The 19,261-nt window shown below is 32.6% G+C and overlaps 1 protein-coding gene across 1 annotated transcript in view; it reads left to right on the top strand.

The window, feature by feature from the left end:
- Positions 1 to 19,261, top strand: part of LOC124367727 (dynein axonemal heavy chain 2) — a 184,276-nt gene that overhangs the window by 146,847 nt on the left and 18,168 nt on the right. The window contains exons 73-81 of the mRNA XM_046824842.1: positions 2,976 to 3,108; positions 5,518 to 5,662; positions 6,064 to 6,263; positions 6,784 to 6,950; positions 8,450 to 8,596; positions 13,933 to 14,239; positions 16,358 to 16,489; positions 16,939 to 17,023; positions 18,365 to 18,556. Coding sequence (XP_046680798.1) covers positions 2,976 to 3,108; positions 5,518 to 5,662; positions 6,064 to 6,263; positions 6,784 to 6,950; positions 8,450 to 8,596; positions 13,933 to 14,239; positions 16,358 to 16,489; positions 16,939 to 17,023; positions 18,365 to 18,556 — 1,508 coding nt within the window. The remainder of the gene's footprint in view (positions 1 to 2,975; positions 3,109 to 5,517; positions 5,663 to 6,063; positions 6,264 to 6,783; positions 6,951 to 8,449; positions 8,597 to 13,932; positions 14,240 to 16,357; positions 16,490 to 16,938; positions 17,024 to 18,364; positions 18,557 to 19,261) is intronic.

Below are 19,261 nucleotides of genomic sequence, written 5' to 3'. Positions count from 1 at the left end.
TTAATGAATTATACCTTCTGACATTTCTTAATATGGCGACAGACCAGTTCCTCAGTTTGGGAAGGTATAACATTAACGCTTCTTTCCATACATCAGGAAATGTATTAGAGGTCATCAACTAGTTTATTAAGCGTGTGATTGCATCACTACAATAATGGCTTATAATTGTTGTAGATATGCCACCAGAAGATCCAACTGGCCCTGATGTGATACTATTTAAATGCTCCGATACTTCACTCTTTGTTACCCTCCTGAAGCCGAAATTGCCATTGATAACCTTGTATTTGTTTGTTTTATAAAACTACCCAATGAGCTTGTGGCACAATACCCAAGCTCATATTAATCAAATAGGTACTTGTTTATATTTTTCAAATCTTTCAGGAAATGTGGAATGGTTCATTCATATGAATCGCTGATACCATTTGTCTTTATTGTTGCCAAAACATCTTTAGAATTTGTTCATTTCTCCATTTCTTTTCTAAAGTAATTTTGTTTGGATTTTCTTGTTTCAAATTTGAGCATTTTTCTAACCTCCATGGGGGTGGGGATTATTTGATGTCTCAATAGGGATTTCTGTCTTGTTACTCTTTCTTCACTAAAGCTTTTGTTTCTTTAAAAATGTGATTGGTAGCAGTGTTTATTACATCTAGAATGTCATTCACCTTTTCATGCACATAAAATCCTCCTACTTAATATTTGAAGTGCATTATATCATCTTGTCAATGTTAAAATTTGAGAAGTTTCTGTACATAATAATTCTAGAAGTCCTTTTAGGATTTTTTGTCCATAGACATATGTCATCTTATGATATAAAACCAGAACACTTCTCGAGTCATATAAAGCAGACATGTCCACAACGTCACATTGTGTATAATTTATATTTAGATTTACAAGTCTGTGATTGATCAAAGTGGAAGAAGTTTTTTTTAACTCTAGTAGTCACCTTGAATAACTGAGTCACCTCGTCTTTCTTACAATTTCTCTGCAAAACGGGTCACTGGTGATGACAAACAACAAATTGACATTGAAATCGCCTATTACAATAATGTTATCAACCTTCTAATAGCTAGAAAACAGAATAAAGAAAGGATTCCAGACAAAAAGTCCTCTGACCTGTAAATGATGCAAATACAATAAGATTTATCAAAATTCCACAATATACTCTAGAAATTGAAAGTGATCAATAACTTTTACTGTAAAATTAAAGCAGTTTTTCACATATAGAACATTTATTTCCAATATCCTCGTCCAAGTTAAAATCCTCCACAACAGTCCTTATCTCTTCGAAGCCCGTAGAAAAAGAATTCATATTAGGTTGTGCAATCCTGATAAAAGTATCAGGCCTGCATTACGGTTTTTTTGTCATTCCACATCCTCGCTACCCACTGATTGTGACAAGGCAGACCCATCATCCTCAACCAGGAGCACTCCACCCGATACAGAAATGTCCTCCTCAACCAAGAATCCTGGTCGAACCACCATACAAGATAATACATAACACTTATTATGAATTGATATATCATATACATCCTGCTTAACATAAGTTCTATCGTATAATTTTAGGAGTTGCATCATAGTAAGATTAATAAATTAAACATCATTTTGAAGTTTAGAACATTCAAAATTTAGTGACTTGATAATATGAGAAGTAATAATTTCATCTGATAACCATTTATCGTGTTATCTTGTTAACTGAACAATTTTGTTAGTTTTACAGGCAGTTCTTCTTACAAGACATTACATCTATTACCACTTTCGTCAAATAACTTTTTAGCTGACTATTGTCTACTATTAACTTATGATTAGCACATTGGACTCTGTCACAATCACTTAATCATGCTCTGAGTATAGATTTCTTAAAAGAGAATTGTTACATTCAGTCTTAGACAACCTTTGACCAAATCCTTTGTTTTACTTTCTAATGTATTGTTTTCTTTAAATAAATAATCATTATTGCTAAAAGAATTACTTAGTTCAGATAAATGAGAATTTCTTTCCATCTGTCTTTACGTACTTAAATGGTTAAATTTGTGTATAAGATCTTTAAATCTACAACCCAGATCATTCAACTTCATGAACTATGTCAAACTTCAAAACAACATTAGTAGCTCCTTTAATTGAACTATTGTAATTATAATTACAATTTGACACAATTTTATTCAGATGGACACAAAAATCAGAGACTATAGAACTTGTGTCCTCCCTAAAACTTGTGCAGTAATATAAAAGGCTACCCATGGCAAAATACATGTTAAAAACTTGTAAACAAGTCTCACTTAAAACTAAAAATAAAACACCTACCACTATGCTTTGGTTGTTTATGTAGGATTAATTATAAAACTTTCATATCATACAGTTACAAGTTTAAATACTCATATTAAATTATAAACAAGCCAATTCTTTGTAATTCAAATGGTTTTCACTCATTGTGTTGTGTATATTTTACAATAGTACATGTGTATGTAATTTTACACTCTTTTCTGATACCAGACTAATCTTTTAGTATTTAGAGAAACACTAATAGAGATAGGACTTCCTTCAATAGCAGTTATCAAACTGTCAGATCTATAAATGTAATTGATAATATTAATTCAAGAATACATTCAGTGAAGAGTTGCCATGAATCCCTGGGTTTTATACAACTTTAGAAGCGTAGCTGCAAGGCATTACTAAGTGAAAACATAATTCTGAGCCGCAAGAACAAAAGGACTATGGTGCTGAACATTGCTGATGAAAGCAAGAGAACACTGATCACTCTGAGGTTATCCAAGGTATCAATATAACATATCTGTATATTTCATAGGACTGGAAGCTTAAAGAAAGAAATGTAGCTGCTGATCCTCTTTGTGTAGAAAGGGTTGCCTCAACTGTAGGAACAAAAAGTAGTCAATAGTGCTGAACACTGTTGATGATAACAAGAGAACTGTAATAATTCTTGAGTTTTCTCCAGTTTATGATTCCTCTCTGTTTGGCAGGATTGGAAGCCCAGCTTCTGGGCATCGTTGTACGTAAGGAGAAGCCTCAACTGGAGGAACAAAAGGATTCATTGGTGCTGAACATTGCTGAGGGCAAGAGGACTCTGATCATTCTGGAAGATGAATTACTCAGGTATTAGTTACTGAAAGTTTTGCAAGTTAAATTCAAGTGAATACACAGCATGTCCGACTTACAATACCATGCTAATGAAGAGATGCTGGGCTTTAAACAATATAAACGAGAGCTGTCTAGAAATTATTCTATATTCAATAATTACTCCTGCTAAACGCTCAAAGAAATCAAATTTGAAACAGTTGTAGAGGTGAAACTGAAAGTGACAGCAGAGCTAATAGCAATCCCGAAAGTGGATTTTGCAACTTGTTCGTATGGGAGGATCATTTGAACAAGTGCATTGTATCCAATAGAGATTACTGTGAAGGATACTAAAGTGTGGTTGCTGCAGGTAAGCTATTTTTTTTTTCAGAAATATCAAAATATTTAATACTTTCCAGACAGCCCTTGTATATTAATGCAAAAATTCTACTCCAGAGATTTTGCAGGATCTTTTTCTATTTGGTTTTCCCCTTTCTGTATTATATGCATGCAAAGGAGAGGTTTTTAATTTTATTCCGTTATGATTTAAATTTTTTTAATGTGAAAAGTTGATCATTAATTTGTAGCTAGATTTACTGATTAAATCACTATGATAATCTTTCAATAGTATATTAGCAATTTGTTTCTTGAATATGCAAGGACACATAGAATCCAATAAGTTTATTTGACCGTCACAAGACCGCTATGAATTTAAGGTAATTTTTATGGATTTTAGTGTATTGTAAAACATATATACATACATACATACATATATATATATATATATATATATATATATATATATATATATATATATATATATATAGGACATAGAGACAGATAAAGAATATGCTTAAGAAAATAGTTTTAATTTAAACTTGTGATCAAATGTCATGTGCACAAACAAGTAGATTATTGGTAATATTTTTTGTTTTTTGAAGCTCTAATCACCACAAAATGTTATTATTATACTTCTATAAAGGTAATGAATTTGTGAGTTTTAGCAAGAAAATGCCTTTAATTTTATAACCATACTCGATAATTGTTTTTAAAAAGTTGTTTCCAAAATATGTATGTATTTTGCATTTTGGAACTCCAATAACTACAACTCCAAAGACTTCCTACACACTACAAAATTATAGCTGGGTGTCTGGAGACTTACTCTGTCACAATCCTGGGTTATGTTTAGATGTTTAGCAACAGAATCGAAGACAAATAAAATTAATAGCTCCTATTAGATTACTTGATATGACAAGAATACTTTCAAAAACTACTCCAAAAGTATTTTCTTTCTGCACATTTACAGTCTTTCTGGTTCTCATGGATTTCTGATACGAATTACAACATACTGTAAACATTACATCATATTTTATTTGTTGGAAGTTAATTAACTAAGAATATTTAAAATCTTGTAACTTCAGAATTCAGAGCTAAAAAAAATCTCCTCCTTGCCATAGCTTTTTATTGCATACCAACAAATATAAAAAATAATTAATTACTTTTTAGTAGTTTCTACTATTTTGTTTGGTATCTATGTAATGTGTCCTCAAAATCAATATAATTGATTGCAAAACAACTTTTATTTTTGAAATGGTTTTATTAATCAGAGCCAAAAACCATTATAGTTATCTGATAGCAAAATCATAAACTTTCAAAATTTATCCTGTACTAGTAAACCGTATTTCCCACTTTTGGGCCAACCATGGCGTACCTTACTCTTTGTTTCCTAAACCTTTTTATTTTTGTTTAATGAACTGGAAATGCTCTTTTTTTGCAGAAATCAAAAGTTGTAGTAAGTAGATCCCAAAAATATTTCACTATTTTTGAAAATATTGAAATGGTTAAAAAAATACAAGAGTGGAACATTTGGATCCGCCTGTAAGTTTTAGGATAGTCTTTAGTTTTGGTTATGGCTCAGTGGTAGGATAGAGACAGATACCGCTAATTTTTCCTGTTCAGTTTCTTTTTACCAAGACTTGATAGGGCTTTGTATTTAACAATTTTTAGCTGCCTTTATAATTTTCAATTTTAGGGCATGTGGGTACCTTGAATTATGCATAAAAAATGCACCTTTATGCAATATATTCATTGTGATTTTTTTCTACTCCAACAAACTAAAACGTTTTCTGGATGTCTCGAGACATTTAATTAACCCTGTATTTAAAAATGAGACTGCATAACTAAATTTGTAAGCTGCAGTCTCAACCAGTTTAATTTGGGCTTTCTAAGACTCATTCCTCCTTTTCTATTTCTGTGAAAACTTAGATATACATTATTTTATATCTAATCCATTAGTTCTATAATAATGTACACCATAGGATAAAGAGAAATCTGACCTCATGTAACCTCTGTCATCATTATTCCTCGTAACATATACACTGATTCCATCGTAGTTGTTGCTGTCTGTACCACCAAGACCATTATGCCTCTGTGTATTGTGTGTGATAGATTGCTCAGTGAGAGCAAGGGTTCTTTGCTGGACAATATAGAGCTGCTGACAACACTGCAGACCTCCCAGGCCACCTCGGCAGCCATCAAAGTGCAACTAGAAGACTCTGTGGTCACTGAGGTTGAGATAGACACTGCCAGAGAGGTACGTTTTTAGCAATATCAATTAAATTTTTAAATGTGTGGTTTAAGAAATTACTCATGTAATATAGACCAATATTTTTAATCAATAAATTCTTCCCAAATTGTATAGTGTTAGTATTTACAAATTGGACCATTATTTTTGAGTGATTAGAAATAAAGATCATTTTAATTGTACTTTATAGAGCAAATTGAGAGTATGGAGCATTTTGGTTCAAAAAAGCCTCCAATGGAGTATATGGGTTGCTCTTTGCGCATTATTTATGAACTTGTGAGCAGTGTCAGTGAAGGTTTCCATAAACCAAGTGGGTTTGTAAGAAAATATTCCATAGTTCCTCAAGTGTAATCTGTGGTATAGCTGGGATTTGACTCTATTCTGTACATAACACGGAGTTTGCTCTGCAGGGCTACAGACCTTGTGCAAAGCGAGCCTCTATCCTGTTCTTTGTGCTCACCGACATGGCTAGGATAGACCCCATGTACCAGTTCTCTCTGGACTCCTACATCTCCTTATTCAACATGTCTATAGACAAGAGCAAGAAGACTGAAGTGCTCGAAGATCGCATCATCAACCTGAATGACTACCACACTTATGCTGTTTACAGGTATTATGATTAGGGGAATAAACACTAGGGTTCTCCATGTAAGCAATAGATGGAATGGAGACGTTCATCTCAGCTACAGGGCCATGTAGGGCCAGTTAATCCTACATTATATTATGCCACATTAGGGAGTAAAGTAAGTTGAAAAGAGTCCTTTCATTGCTTTCTCTTCCTATTTATATCTGTTTCCTCTTTATTTCCATTTATGATACTAGTAACTTAACACATTAATAACAAAATACATTAAATTTATTAACAGAAAACTTGTTTGTTCAAAATTTGTTTAAACACAAATTTTTACTCTTGAGATTTTTATTACTAAGATTGCATGTATATAACAAATGAAAATAGGAAAACTGTTCTTAATTCCTCAAATTACTCCAGTGTTCACTGACTTGGAACTTATGAGACATTTCAATTTCCTTCTTATTCCAAAAGTTTACATAATTCATGGACAGGGTTGGTGAAAGTGTTTTATGTGCTCTTTGGTAAGAAGAATATTATTGTATTTACTGGATGACAGGAACACTTGCCGGGGACTGTTCGAACTCCACAAGCTACTGTTCTCGTTCCACATGTGTATAAAGATCCTGGATGCCGAGGGGAAGATTAACTATCATGAATACATGTTTATGCTGAAGGGAGGAGTTGTGCTGAACAGGGATGAGCAACCAGACAATCCTTGTCCAAGTACGTTTCATAGTTTATCATGAATGTCTTTGTACTTTGTGGGGGTAGAAGTTAATATTAATTAATGTATTCACTGGATCTGATAATTAATCTGATGACACAGTATGATGTTAAGAGGATAATTTCTACCCCTCATGTAAGTCAAAGTAAGCGTAGATTAAGAACAGAGAACTCCCCTCAATTGCAGCTATATTCTTGTTGGATCATCTTTTAACTCTTGTTATACAGACCTAAAAACTTACAAGATGGAACACAGTGTACCAGATAGGTGGTGGTACAGTGTATCAGATATAGAATTTGGGATGGAACTTATTTGTTGCATTAATAAGGTTTTTTCAACTGTGACCAACTTGTGTCCTAATTATATTTACTCTGTAATGTTGCACACCCATTTGTTTCTGTGCCCATGAAAGTATAAAAGAATAAAATTTAACACATAATTCCTTGAATTTCTTCATAAACACACCAAAACTCAAATAAATAATAATTATAATTAATTAGTTGTAATTTTAATTTAAAATTTGTTATTAGTTAAGATCATTCAATGTACATATATATATGTATATTATGTGAGGTTGAGTGGTAGAGAGGGCTAAATAGCCCTAACTCCGCCTCTTAAATAAAGGCATAAAATTATTTCATTTCAAAACTAATTTAGTCACAATTTATACAAAGTATGCTTTTTTGCATTTATGAATGATTAATTTTTTGTTTTTAATGTGTTAATGATTTGGTATAAAAAGCAATTGTAAAAAATATTAAGTGTAATGTATTTGTTTCTGTTTTTAACAGTTTTTACTGTTTGAGATTCAACATAAATTTAAACAGTAAGGCTGTAAATAGCTGTAGGATAAAATTTGTGTAAAACTTATAAAACAGTTGAAACAAAACTTGCCTTACACGTATCAATTGGTTCCATGGCAATCAACCCAGAGTTAAAAATGTACACTGACAATTACTTATGTATTAATCAAGGCATCAGAATTATTATTTTAGAAAAATATTGTCTATAAATTTTATGAAAGAAATTCAGTAAAGAATGAAGAAAAATTATGTTTACATTAAAACTTTAAATACTTCATGATAAATACTATGCTTGTATGGCACAAATATGTTAAGATTTGGCCCATTTGTTTTGTTCAAACCGATGTTTCTTAATATTAGACAATACACATATAGACAACAGTTTTCATAAAAGCATCTTCTACTGCTAGGTATCCAAAATATGTGTCTATTGAAAATCAGAATGATATTTATTGAACATTTTTTTTTAATTATTCTGTATTGAGGAGAAAGTAAAATCCCAAATAGCAAAGGCCTTGTAAAACAACGCTGTTTGTGGTTTCATATGTTTTTGGGATGTTGATATTTGTTTGCTCAATAGTTCTTTTTGTATAATCTGTATTGTGTCATACATTTTTCCATTTCATAAATTAATTGTTGACAATAGTACATTGCAATAAAATTGTTTGAGTTTCACAAGGGTTGTATTTTGACAGCCTGGCTGCCAGACTCTGCGTGGGACAATATCACAGAGATGGATAAGCTGGCAGGGTTCCATGGAGTCACAGACTCATTCGATCAGTTCCCTCGTGACTGGAAAGAGTGGTACTTGGCAGAAGAGCCAGAGTCCTTGCCTCTTATTGGTAAATACTCGTAATATAAAAGATAATTGATAAACATATCGTTTTAGACATGAGTTTTGCTGCACTGTACAGGTCAAGTGGAGTAAATATGGCTTAAGATTGATGAGTATATGCTGAGGTAAATATGAGTATTCATGCATTTAATCCTTACTACATTAGTGCTTTGGCAGATTCTTGATAGCATTGTACTGATTCCAACTAGATGTGTGAAAAGTTACATATTTGTTGGTTCTTGCCTAATACTGAGATGTATATATACATACATTTGAACCGGTTCTAAGTCTTGAGCCCAGTTCTCCCCGGCTCATGTATATGTTTATTTATATAGTATATGTAAGTGTTGTTCGTTGTGGCTGCAGAAGGCACTGACTGTGCTGTTTGAGAGCGCTCTGCACATCCTCTTTAGAGTGGCAAGGAACTTCTAAATTCTCGCATGTTAGTGGAAGTACGTAATACTATTTTGCATTTTTTAAATTATATTTGTTAATTCTTTTTTTTAATTTTACCACTAACATGCTGACTTAAGTTGCTGTTTCGCACTGATGAGGTCCAGAAGAGGAGCTCTTGCCTCCTGCTGCTCTCTCATCATGGGTGGTCACAGACAGTTTCCAGGGTTTTCCTGCTCTGCTGGAAAGCTGGCCTCCATGATGAGCTGAACACCACCAGTCAAAATCTGTGATACCCTGCTATTTGTTATTTATTTATTTGTTTAATTTATTGATTTGTTATTGTTGCCAGTTATTGTAGTTTATATTTTGTTATTTAGTTTTTAAGTTTAGTTTAAGTGCTATTTAGTCGTATTTCTTGGTTTTCATTAGGAGCCCGCCTTTAGCTGAAGGATACCGGGTGTAATTGGCAGTTCTTGTTTTAAATTATGGCTGTTCCTAATTTTTTTATCCAGGTGCTCCTGAGACATATGACAGAAAGTTTGGGGTTAATTGTAGTAATGTGTTTTTTCTTTCTTAAATTCGTCTGGCCATTATTGGTTTTTTTTTGACAGAAGGTTCTTATCTTGGTTAAAGATGTTATATTTTTAGTGAATGAATAAGTAAATGAATCTGAGCACGCTATCCACGGTGTTTTTTTTGCCTTCTAGGTTTAGTTCTGATCCGCCATCTCGTTCGCCACCATGGGGGCTCGCTTCCTAATTGTCTATTTTGGGTGTGCGAACGAAGATGTGCGGTTTCACATTGGGCTAACTGATCAAATACTTTATACTAAGTTTAAGTTTTTCAAAGGGAAGTAGATGTATTTGAATAACATTTATTTTAATTTAAGTACCAAACAATAATTTGCTATACATATATTAATGTTTTAGTGTTTGAATAAACGTAATTCATTATCAGATTTTAATAAATAACACACCAAACATTTTATCATATTAATGGTCTACATTTTATGTGTCGTATAAGTTTCTTTCTGTACTTAAGTTTTTGTGTGATTTGGTTTAAAGGTTTTAAAGCAGCTGCCATTTGAAGCTAGTTAAACCATTTACTTTATTTTTAGCTCTGAGTCAGGTCTGATTAAAACAATTACGTTTACAAAGTAATTAAACTATATTTAAAAATTATAATGAAATTAAAATTAATTAATATCACATATCACATATAGATGGAAAAGTAAGTGCTTTAGAACACATATTCAAAGAATTTGTTTTAACTTATTTTGGTGTAAGGAATCACCTCCGAAAGTGTGTTGCAATGTCACAAAAACACCCTGTACATTTACCATAAACTGGAAATGACTGATAAAGGATGTGATGGGTTTGGGAGAGGGAGTTTCATGATCAACAAATCACTCAATCAAAATGATTCCTCAATTCAGTCTTTTATTCGAGGCGGATTTTAAAATGCTATTGTGATATCACTGCTTCCTGCCCCAACTCATGATTACTGTACCACCCCCTTCAGCCTACCTTGTTTAATAATGTAATGGTCTATAAGAAAATATGTCATCAAACACTAAAAGCTGTTTCCAACTGAAACATTCACGTTGCATGCTATCAAATTGTAAACTAAATAAACGAGAATGATAAATATTTTACTTAAAAGTATCAACCATTGATGCTATCGACTCAGTTTGGTTAAATTGGTCATAATGTTCTCCACTCAAAAGTGAAAAAAGGTGGAGTGGTGTTGAATTTAAAAAAATGTACAGCTTTAAACTAACTAAAGTCTCTCGTTTTTGTCTATTGCGTCATTTACATAATTCTCATGCAATTCTATCAACCCATCAGAAGCCAGCTCGGTAAACATCACCTTATATGGTGATGCCTCTTTCTACACATTTACTGTTATTTTTTTAATATTCTACTCTTGCATTCCAAAATATCAAGTGTAATTAATTTATTCCTGCCAATTTAAAATTGATTGTTATTTCTGATTTATTGAAACAAATCCAGTCATAATTTGCGATTGTTATACTATGTTATAATTGATTAAACACTTGCAATAATAAAATTTCTGCAACAATCCCCATTGCAAGTGCAAGTTCTACTACATTATAAAATTTAAAACTATCAATAATTTCTTTCCAGTTAAATGAGATACCATTGTACCGTTGTGTGTAAACAGTGCATTAATTGCTGCTGCCGTTCTTATGATATCAAAAAACAATAGTGTTACATATATTTGGAAATTCTTATTAAAATATCTTAATACAAAGATGAAATAATGTTTAAATAATTTTTTCTGTCCTAAACAGATTTACATTATATACAAATTTAACAAAAACCAAATAGGTAGAGTGAAACAAAGTGTGATTTTTATAATGTAGCTGTTCCTGTACATTGATATTAATGGTACATAATGACGTAATCAATCCAATTCAACAAACAATACTATTTGTATTATATTGTGTTATAAAAAACACATAATTACGTAAAATTAATTAAGTAAAATAGCTAGCATTATAGCACAGTATACCATTTAAAGTCAGTTGATTTAACAATTTGACTACGGCAGGACTCCTTAGGTAGCAAAATCAGAGTGAGATTACTCAGTATAGAGCCACAGTGAAAGTACTAACATTTTATGCAAGTTACCGAACTGCTTTAAACAGAAAAGGTTGATTATCTATATAAATAAAAATGAATTTCCGTTCGTCAGTCTCGCTAAGACTCGAGAACGGCTGAACCGATTTGGCTAATTTTGGTCTTGAAATGTTCGTGGAAGTCCAGGGAAGGTTTAAACGATGAGAAAATATAACAAAATTGCAAGGAAAATACTAAAAACGACAATTTGATTTTCCCATACAAACTGTTCTTACCTGTCAAACGTTTGATTGATGTCCATGTTTAACTTAATTTAATTTAACAGCTGTAACAAATACAAAATGACGAAGTGTCTCAGTATCATATATTTACTTACTACTGCATGCAATTTTGGGTAAAAAAGCTGTCGCCATTATAGGTTAACATTATTAGTGCAAGAAAACATTAATATCAGATACTGCTTATAATGCCGAGAGAAGTAGATCGAATGTGCGGAGAGCTACCTCACGCGCTAATCACACTGATGACCAGCAAGAGACTGATAATGATAACAGTCGTATTGGTATGGCACATTTGCGTTCTACAGTAAATCAGAATGAAGTGGATAGACAAAGAATGCAACGAGTTCGGGCACATCGATCACAACAGCAGCGAGCCCGGGAAAAGGAAATTGACCGATTCCGCAAACGCAATGCTCCTGTGAACCTGGAACGAGCAGCATTCTCCTACGATCCAGAAATCGATTATAGTGCCGACAAATCAAATTAAACATATATTGATCAGTCTTTATGGTAAGAAACATATTTTCTTAAATTTCTCGGCACTTGAATCTTTAAACAATATAACTTTCGAATGATGAGGGTTAAAATTAAATGTTAAACTCCACCTCTATATCAAAATTATTTATAAACCCGGCTTGCTAATGATGTCTTCACTTTGATCGCTAGGACCTGACGGCGTGGCGGGAGGCCACGGTGACTCGGACAAGTCTGGCACAGCCAGAATATTGCTGATGTGCTGTTGACTTTCTCCTATTTCATCCAACGAGATTGACGGCAGGTGCGGGAGGCCTCGGTGACTCAGACAAGTTTGGCACAGGCAGAATAATGCCGATATTGTGCTCCTGATTTTCTTCTATCTCATCCAAATATTTTAATTCTTCACCAGTTAAATTAAGTTCTGTTATTCCTTCAGGTGATGATGATGATGATGGCATTGTTGACACGAACTTCGGTTTTTGATAACAATTGTTGTTTCACTTGATATTTTTGTTCCTTGGCCCTGTTAATTCTTATTATGCGGCTCAAATTGTAACCGCACTTGATACAAAAGTTGAAAGTATCAGCAGTTATTGTCAAACATTCGTCGCATCTTAACAATTTTTTAGTGTAACTGGGACAGGTAGTTGTTTTATTCTGCCGTTCTATCCACTTTTTGCAAAAGAGACAATGCATTATAAAAGTTCTTCTTCTATAAAAACAAATCAATCAATCAATTTAAAGGAAAGTGACTATCACGTTACAAACGAATTCAGCCAATTATAAAAACAAAGCGATCTGACAGTTGATCTGACAGAAATTTAAAACACCATTATGTTTTTTTTTTATTAATTATTGTGGCATTGTTCAACAGCTGCGGTGTAGAAGGCGCTGTATTCATTGAATTTTGAACAGTTCTAAGATGCCATAGCATGGCCTATACTATGATTATGATGCCTTTATAAAGTTAACGTTTCTGCAATACATAATTAGGGTTTAAATTAATATGGTTTATGTTAAGAGGTAAGTGAAACGAAGTTCACCGGGTCAGCTAGTTCAGGATAAATAAGTGTGTTGTTACGATATATAATAAACGCAGTTTTCTCTGAAACTGTAATAATTTTTTAAGCAGCTGCGGCGGATAGCGGCTGACAGGATTAATGACAACTTTCAAGGCCCTCACACGCTATGCAACCATCATATTGTTGAGATTGTTGTACAGATATAGCAAAATTCTTAATCTGAACAGTGATTGCATAGTATGCACGGAATTGTAAAGGTAATACAGATTTTTTTTTTATGAGTGCACATCAAGTGAACATGTTAATCTTTCTCCATAATATTTTTATTAAATCTGCCCAATAATTGTGAGTGTGGAGTTCATTCATCTTTTATCATATACAGTAATACAGTGTACAGTGGCCAGCAGAAGAGCCTATTTTAATTCTAGCAACAATAATAGTAGAGCCTGCTTTTTCACCTCTATTTTGTTGTTTAGTTTACATGTTTCTGATGTATATCCTCCATAATTTGCCATCTCATGTTAAATATTATCTCCCAGCAACTAGTGTACTATTTGTCAACAGGTGAGTGGCAGGACATCTGTACAGAGTTCCAGCGAATGTTGTTTGTCCGCTGTCTGCGTCAGGACAGGCTGTCCTTCTGCATTTCGTCCTTCATTGTCAGTTACCTTGGACCCAAGTTTATTGAGCCGCCGGTACTGGATGTCAAGTCTGTTTTGGACGATTCCACTGCTCGCATCCCACTCATCTTCGTGCTGTCACCTGGCGTAGACCCCACCACCATGCTCATCAGCTTGGCCGAGGCCAACAATATGGCCTCCCGCTTCTTCTCTCTCTCCCTCGGCCAAGGACAAGCTCCCATTGCTACCAAGTAAGTTATGATATACCACTTCAGAGTAAGTAATCCCTTAAAACACTTTTAGCAACATTAACTGACTGCAGAATGTTTCTTTGCTTTGAACTTTACCATGGAAGAAAGGTTTGTATGATTATGTCAGCATAATTTACAAAACTGAAACATTTCTTTTTTATTTGTTATTTTATCCATCCTCCCTACAATTCATCCCTAGAACTGAAAATAATAAATTGGCTCTCTTATTTGTAACAAATAAATTTCTTGTAATCTCAGTTTATCTGGATCACTTCTGGTCCCAATTAATGAATGAGGCTGTACTGTATGTATATGAGTGTGTGTAGAAAAAAGGCTAATACATTAATACTAGCCATTTCACTTAACACTTTTTCAGGTACTTAACACATATGATAATGGCTTATTAATGTACTTTTTTATTTGCCGTCAAATTTTTCAATAATAATAAAAAAAAACCGTAGTTTTTTTTTTACATTATATGTCTAAGTATAATGAGAAAAGTATGTAGGCTTTGCAATTTTGCATAGACAACATTATTTCAAGATTTTTTTTCAATGTCTCTCTTTGTACCCCAAGGGGTACCTAAAAAATTAATTTACCTTAAAAATAAAGCAAACGTTTGCCCGGCAGTGTATTTATTTAAGCACGGGATCAAATTTAACAAAGACAGGCAAACAATAAAAACACAATAAGGAATTGCAAATTGCAAATTGCATAGCAAAATTGTACCCCATCGGGCACATGACGCACTTTACAAAAGTCCAATGTCTACCCGACAGCAGTTGTGAGAGATCACGTCATCGTGAACATGTTAAAAACAAACAGAATAAAATACATAACCTTAAAACACAAGAGATTTAAGTATACAGAATAATTTTTAAAAGAGAAACATGATTAAACTGTGGTAGTACAGATGTAAGTGATATGTGCAGATTATCCAAATTATCAAAGATTTAATCCATAAGGTAATTTTGAATTTATTACAATTTGCCATGCTTGTTCTAAGGTTGATGTATTTGAAATTATTATTAATGCTACCTATTGGTTTCACTTTACATAAATTTTCAAAAATCATAATTTCTATTAATAAATGTAAATAATGATACAGTTTTGTTTCATAATTATTCTTAATCATAATGGTAACCTGTCAGCCTTATTCTGAGATTCTTTGTTGTAAAGCTAACGTAGTCTTTTATTCATTTTTGATATAGCGTTTGTTGCATAATGTTTTTTTATTACATGTTATAGCAACATTAATTTTCAAAACTTTTTTAATCGAGTTACTTTGACATTTTTATATGACTCTTCCATTTTCTTACCAATCATCTTAATTCATTACGTGGATGAAGAATTTTTCTTCCACATCAGAATTAACTGGCAATTTTTATTTTGATGTGATATCCTTCAAGATTGGAGACCTCTTAAAAACAACACCTGGAGTACATTTTGGAAATAAGTTAATGCAGAATTTCAAAGAATCTTGTGAGTTATTTAAAACATGTTATTAATTTGTTTTTGTAGAGACCAGGATAATATTTTGCCATTAATTTAGGATTTTATACTCTTTCTTCTTATCACATTTATTGTTAAAGTTTCTTTCATTAAGCCATAACTTTTCTTTCAAAATCCCCATTAAAAAAATGCAACTTGTATGTCACTACAGTATTTGTTTAAATCTTCAATTTCACTACATACTGTAATTCTGTTGCTTGTGTTAATAGGCTTTTAGAGACTTATCTTTTTACATATAAAAGATGACAACTGTTTTAGTGAAGATATTAAAAAGTGTTGATAGGTTTTATGTTAATTTTATATTTAAAATAATCTATTTTATGAATACTCTACTTATGAAATGTCACTGACTGTTGAAATATTATAAGTAATTTTAAATTGTTATCAAAGGAGTTCAATATGTTTAAGAAGTCTAAAAGTCTTTCATTACTCCTATGTCCATATCATATGTGTCAATAAATCTAGCCCAGAATAAATGTTTTAAAATTTGAGAATCTAGAAGCCCTTATTTAAATTTTGTGAATGAATCACTTTTATGAAACGATTTGCACGTTAAAAAAGGACATATACATTTATATATTAATTTATATTCTTGTACTAATTTAGATTGATAGAGAAAGGAAGAGAAGAAGGTGACTGGATATTTCTAGCCAATTGTCACTTGTCTCTGTCATGGATGCCGGCTCTGGACAAGATTGTTGAGAATTTGCAGTCTGGCAAACCGCACAAAGATTTCAGGTATGGTGGAATATTCCCGTAAGAGATTTCTAAATAATAATTGTGAAAAGCATTTTTAGTATTTACCCTTAAAGTTTTCAGGGTAGTTGATGACCATACCCATCCTGATGTATTCATATCTAATTTGACACAGAAGATATTTGTCTCAGAGATGTCTTAGTAGTCTGGGCCTAACATCTACGCTACTGAGAATGATCTACTCAACCTAGTTTTCTGAAGCAGCCACATGTAATTTTAATAAATGGTAGAGGATGACTATCAGGGTGTAAGGTGTTGTAATTGATCCTTTGCTTACACATGTAATAGTTGAGTGTATTTAAAATGGTAACAACTTTGGTTACATGTTCTATTTATAAACTAATTCACTTGTTATTTGTATCTTTTTCCTACTACATTTATACTATTGATGTTGTCGGTAATGTAAAATGTCAACAAAACTACTATCACAGGTTATGGCTGAGCTCAAGTCCACACCCAGACTTCCCCATATCCATCTTGCAGTCTTCTATCAAAATGACAACTGAACCACCAAAGGTATGACTAATCTGTATTGTATATCTCCTTATCCATGAATAATCTTATGATATTAGTCTAAACCCATTAAAATAATTAAGTTTCTTATATATAAAGTACTTCTTTCGTCGTAACTAACCAACGCAACACTAATGTGATGTTTTAAATAAACTAGCAATAAAGGAATTAACATTACAGTGAGTTAAAAGGTGAAAGAAGTTTACTGTGAATTTTATATTTTTCTTCTTTATTTTGCAAACAGAAGAGAATTTTTTCTAACTAGGATAGTCCGGTAAAATGATGCAACCTCGGAATGAAAGATAATAAGCTAAAAATTTGCATACGTCTTTATTTTGATGGTATAAAACTTATCTCAAAAGTCTCATATAATCACGTGTACGCGACTTAAGATATTTAAGGTCAAAGGTCACGAAAATCAGTTTTTTGCAAATATCTCGTTTCCCTTACGCTAAATGACTTTGAAGGTGGTTAGAGAAATTGTAGAACGGAAAATTCTCTTCAAATTTTGTCTGAGGTAATTTTATGTACATTCAACTCTTTTTGAGATACAGCGCAGAGTAGGGGACCGCTTACCTGTATATACGATAATGCGAGGTCAGCCAGTAGAATACAATAAATAAATGAGTTATGTTGTTAATTATTCACTTACTATTATTATTATTACTTAATACTATTATTATTGTTATTATTATTATCATTATTATTAAATTTTTATTATTATTTATTATTTAATATACCATATTTATAGATATTAATTATAAATTATATATTCTCTAAATAATACTTATTTTATTTTTACCAAACATACAATATTAAAAGAAATATTTCAAATGAATTTTAATTATATATTTATTTATTGATCCAATAATCCATTTATTACAATTACAAATGTAAACATTTTTTTATTATTAATGATTAACTTAATATTTTTGTTTTAATTTTCTTCTTGCTCATTGTCTTCTTCTTCTTTTTCCTTTGGCTGTTAAATATTGGATTCATTATCATCATTCTCGTTTACTAAAGTATCAGAATAGAAAGATTCAAGAATATCAGGTGCATATTCACTTTCTTCATTGAAATCATCTGAAGTTGGTGAAGTGTCGAGGCATGATTGTCCATTACACTGCCCACAAATTAAAGTGCATCACAATCCTGATTTCCTGCATCCGCAATTAGAACCACAACCTTTCTTGTTTCTGTTAGATTTTTTAAATTTATATTTAAATTAGTTTTTACCTATTTTGTTAAAAATGATTTATACTTACCACATTACTTTTACTTCAGTACCTATGGGCCTGTACCTAACATTTACAATAATTATATTTATATTGGTACCACTAGGGTTTACGAGCCAATATGAAACGTCTGTACAACTTGGTGAGTGAAACACAGTTTGCCGTCTGCCAAAGCCAGACTAAGTACAAACGACTTCTCTTCTCTTTGTGTTTCTTCCATTCCATTCTTCTAGAGCGGAAAAAATTTCAACAGTTGGGCTGGAACGTTGTATACAGCTTCAATGACTCAGACTTTGACGTAAGTACTGTAAATAGTCTATATGAATATGAGAAAGTTTTTTAAAAATCTAACTTAATATTTGTAAATACTGTACTGTAAAATGTTTGAATATTTCTCAATAAAATAACCAGTTCCCCTGAAATTTAGTGTTCAGCGGGCTGTAGGTCGTTTGAAAGGGCTGCACAGATACCGAACACTACTGCCAGAGTGTGCCAAGATGCAGATCATGCAGTCAATGGTCTTATCTGTATTTAACTACTGCTATCCTGCATACGGAAATAGTTTTACAAAGGAGGACGCTGGCAGAATTCAAAGGCTGCAAAATTCTGCCATAAGATTTATCTTCAGCCTCAGTAAATTTGATCACGTGTCCCCTTCTCGAAAAGATGCTAATATCATCGCAATGCAGGACGTGTGCAGAATGATAACCTGCTGCATGGTCCACAAGGCACTAACAACCGGGGAGCCCGAGTATCTCAGCGAGAGACTCCTTCGTCGGGAGGATGTGTCTGAGCGGAGCACACGGCAACGTAGATTGCTCCACTTCCCTAAAGTACGCCTTGAGGTTGGGTGAAAAGGTTTTGATTATTTCGGTCCGACCATGTTCAACGGCCTCCCTGTTAACCTCAAACAAATTAGATCTGTTCCTAATTTCAAACTTAAACTTAAGGAACATTTTAGCCATAGGTAGTTAGCCATAGGATTGTTTGTGTAAATCTTTAT

This window comes from Homalodisca vitripennis, chromosome 1, assembly GCF_021130785.1.
Source record: "Homalodisca vitripennis isolate AUS2020 chromosome 1, UT_GWSS_2.1, whole genome shotgun sequence".
NCBI classification, from domain to species: Eukaryota; Metazoa; Arthropoda; class Insecta; order Hemiptera; family Cicadellidae; genus Homalodisca; species Homalodisca vitripennis.
This window is presented reverse-complemented; position numbering and strand designations above follow the sequence as displayed.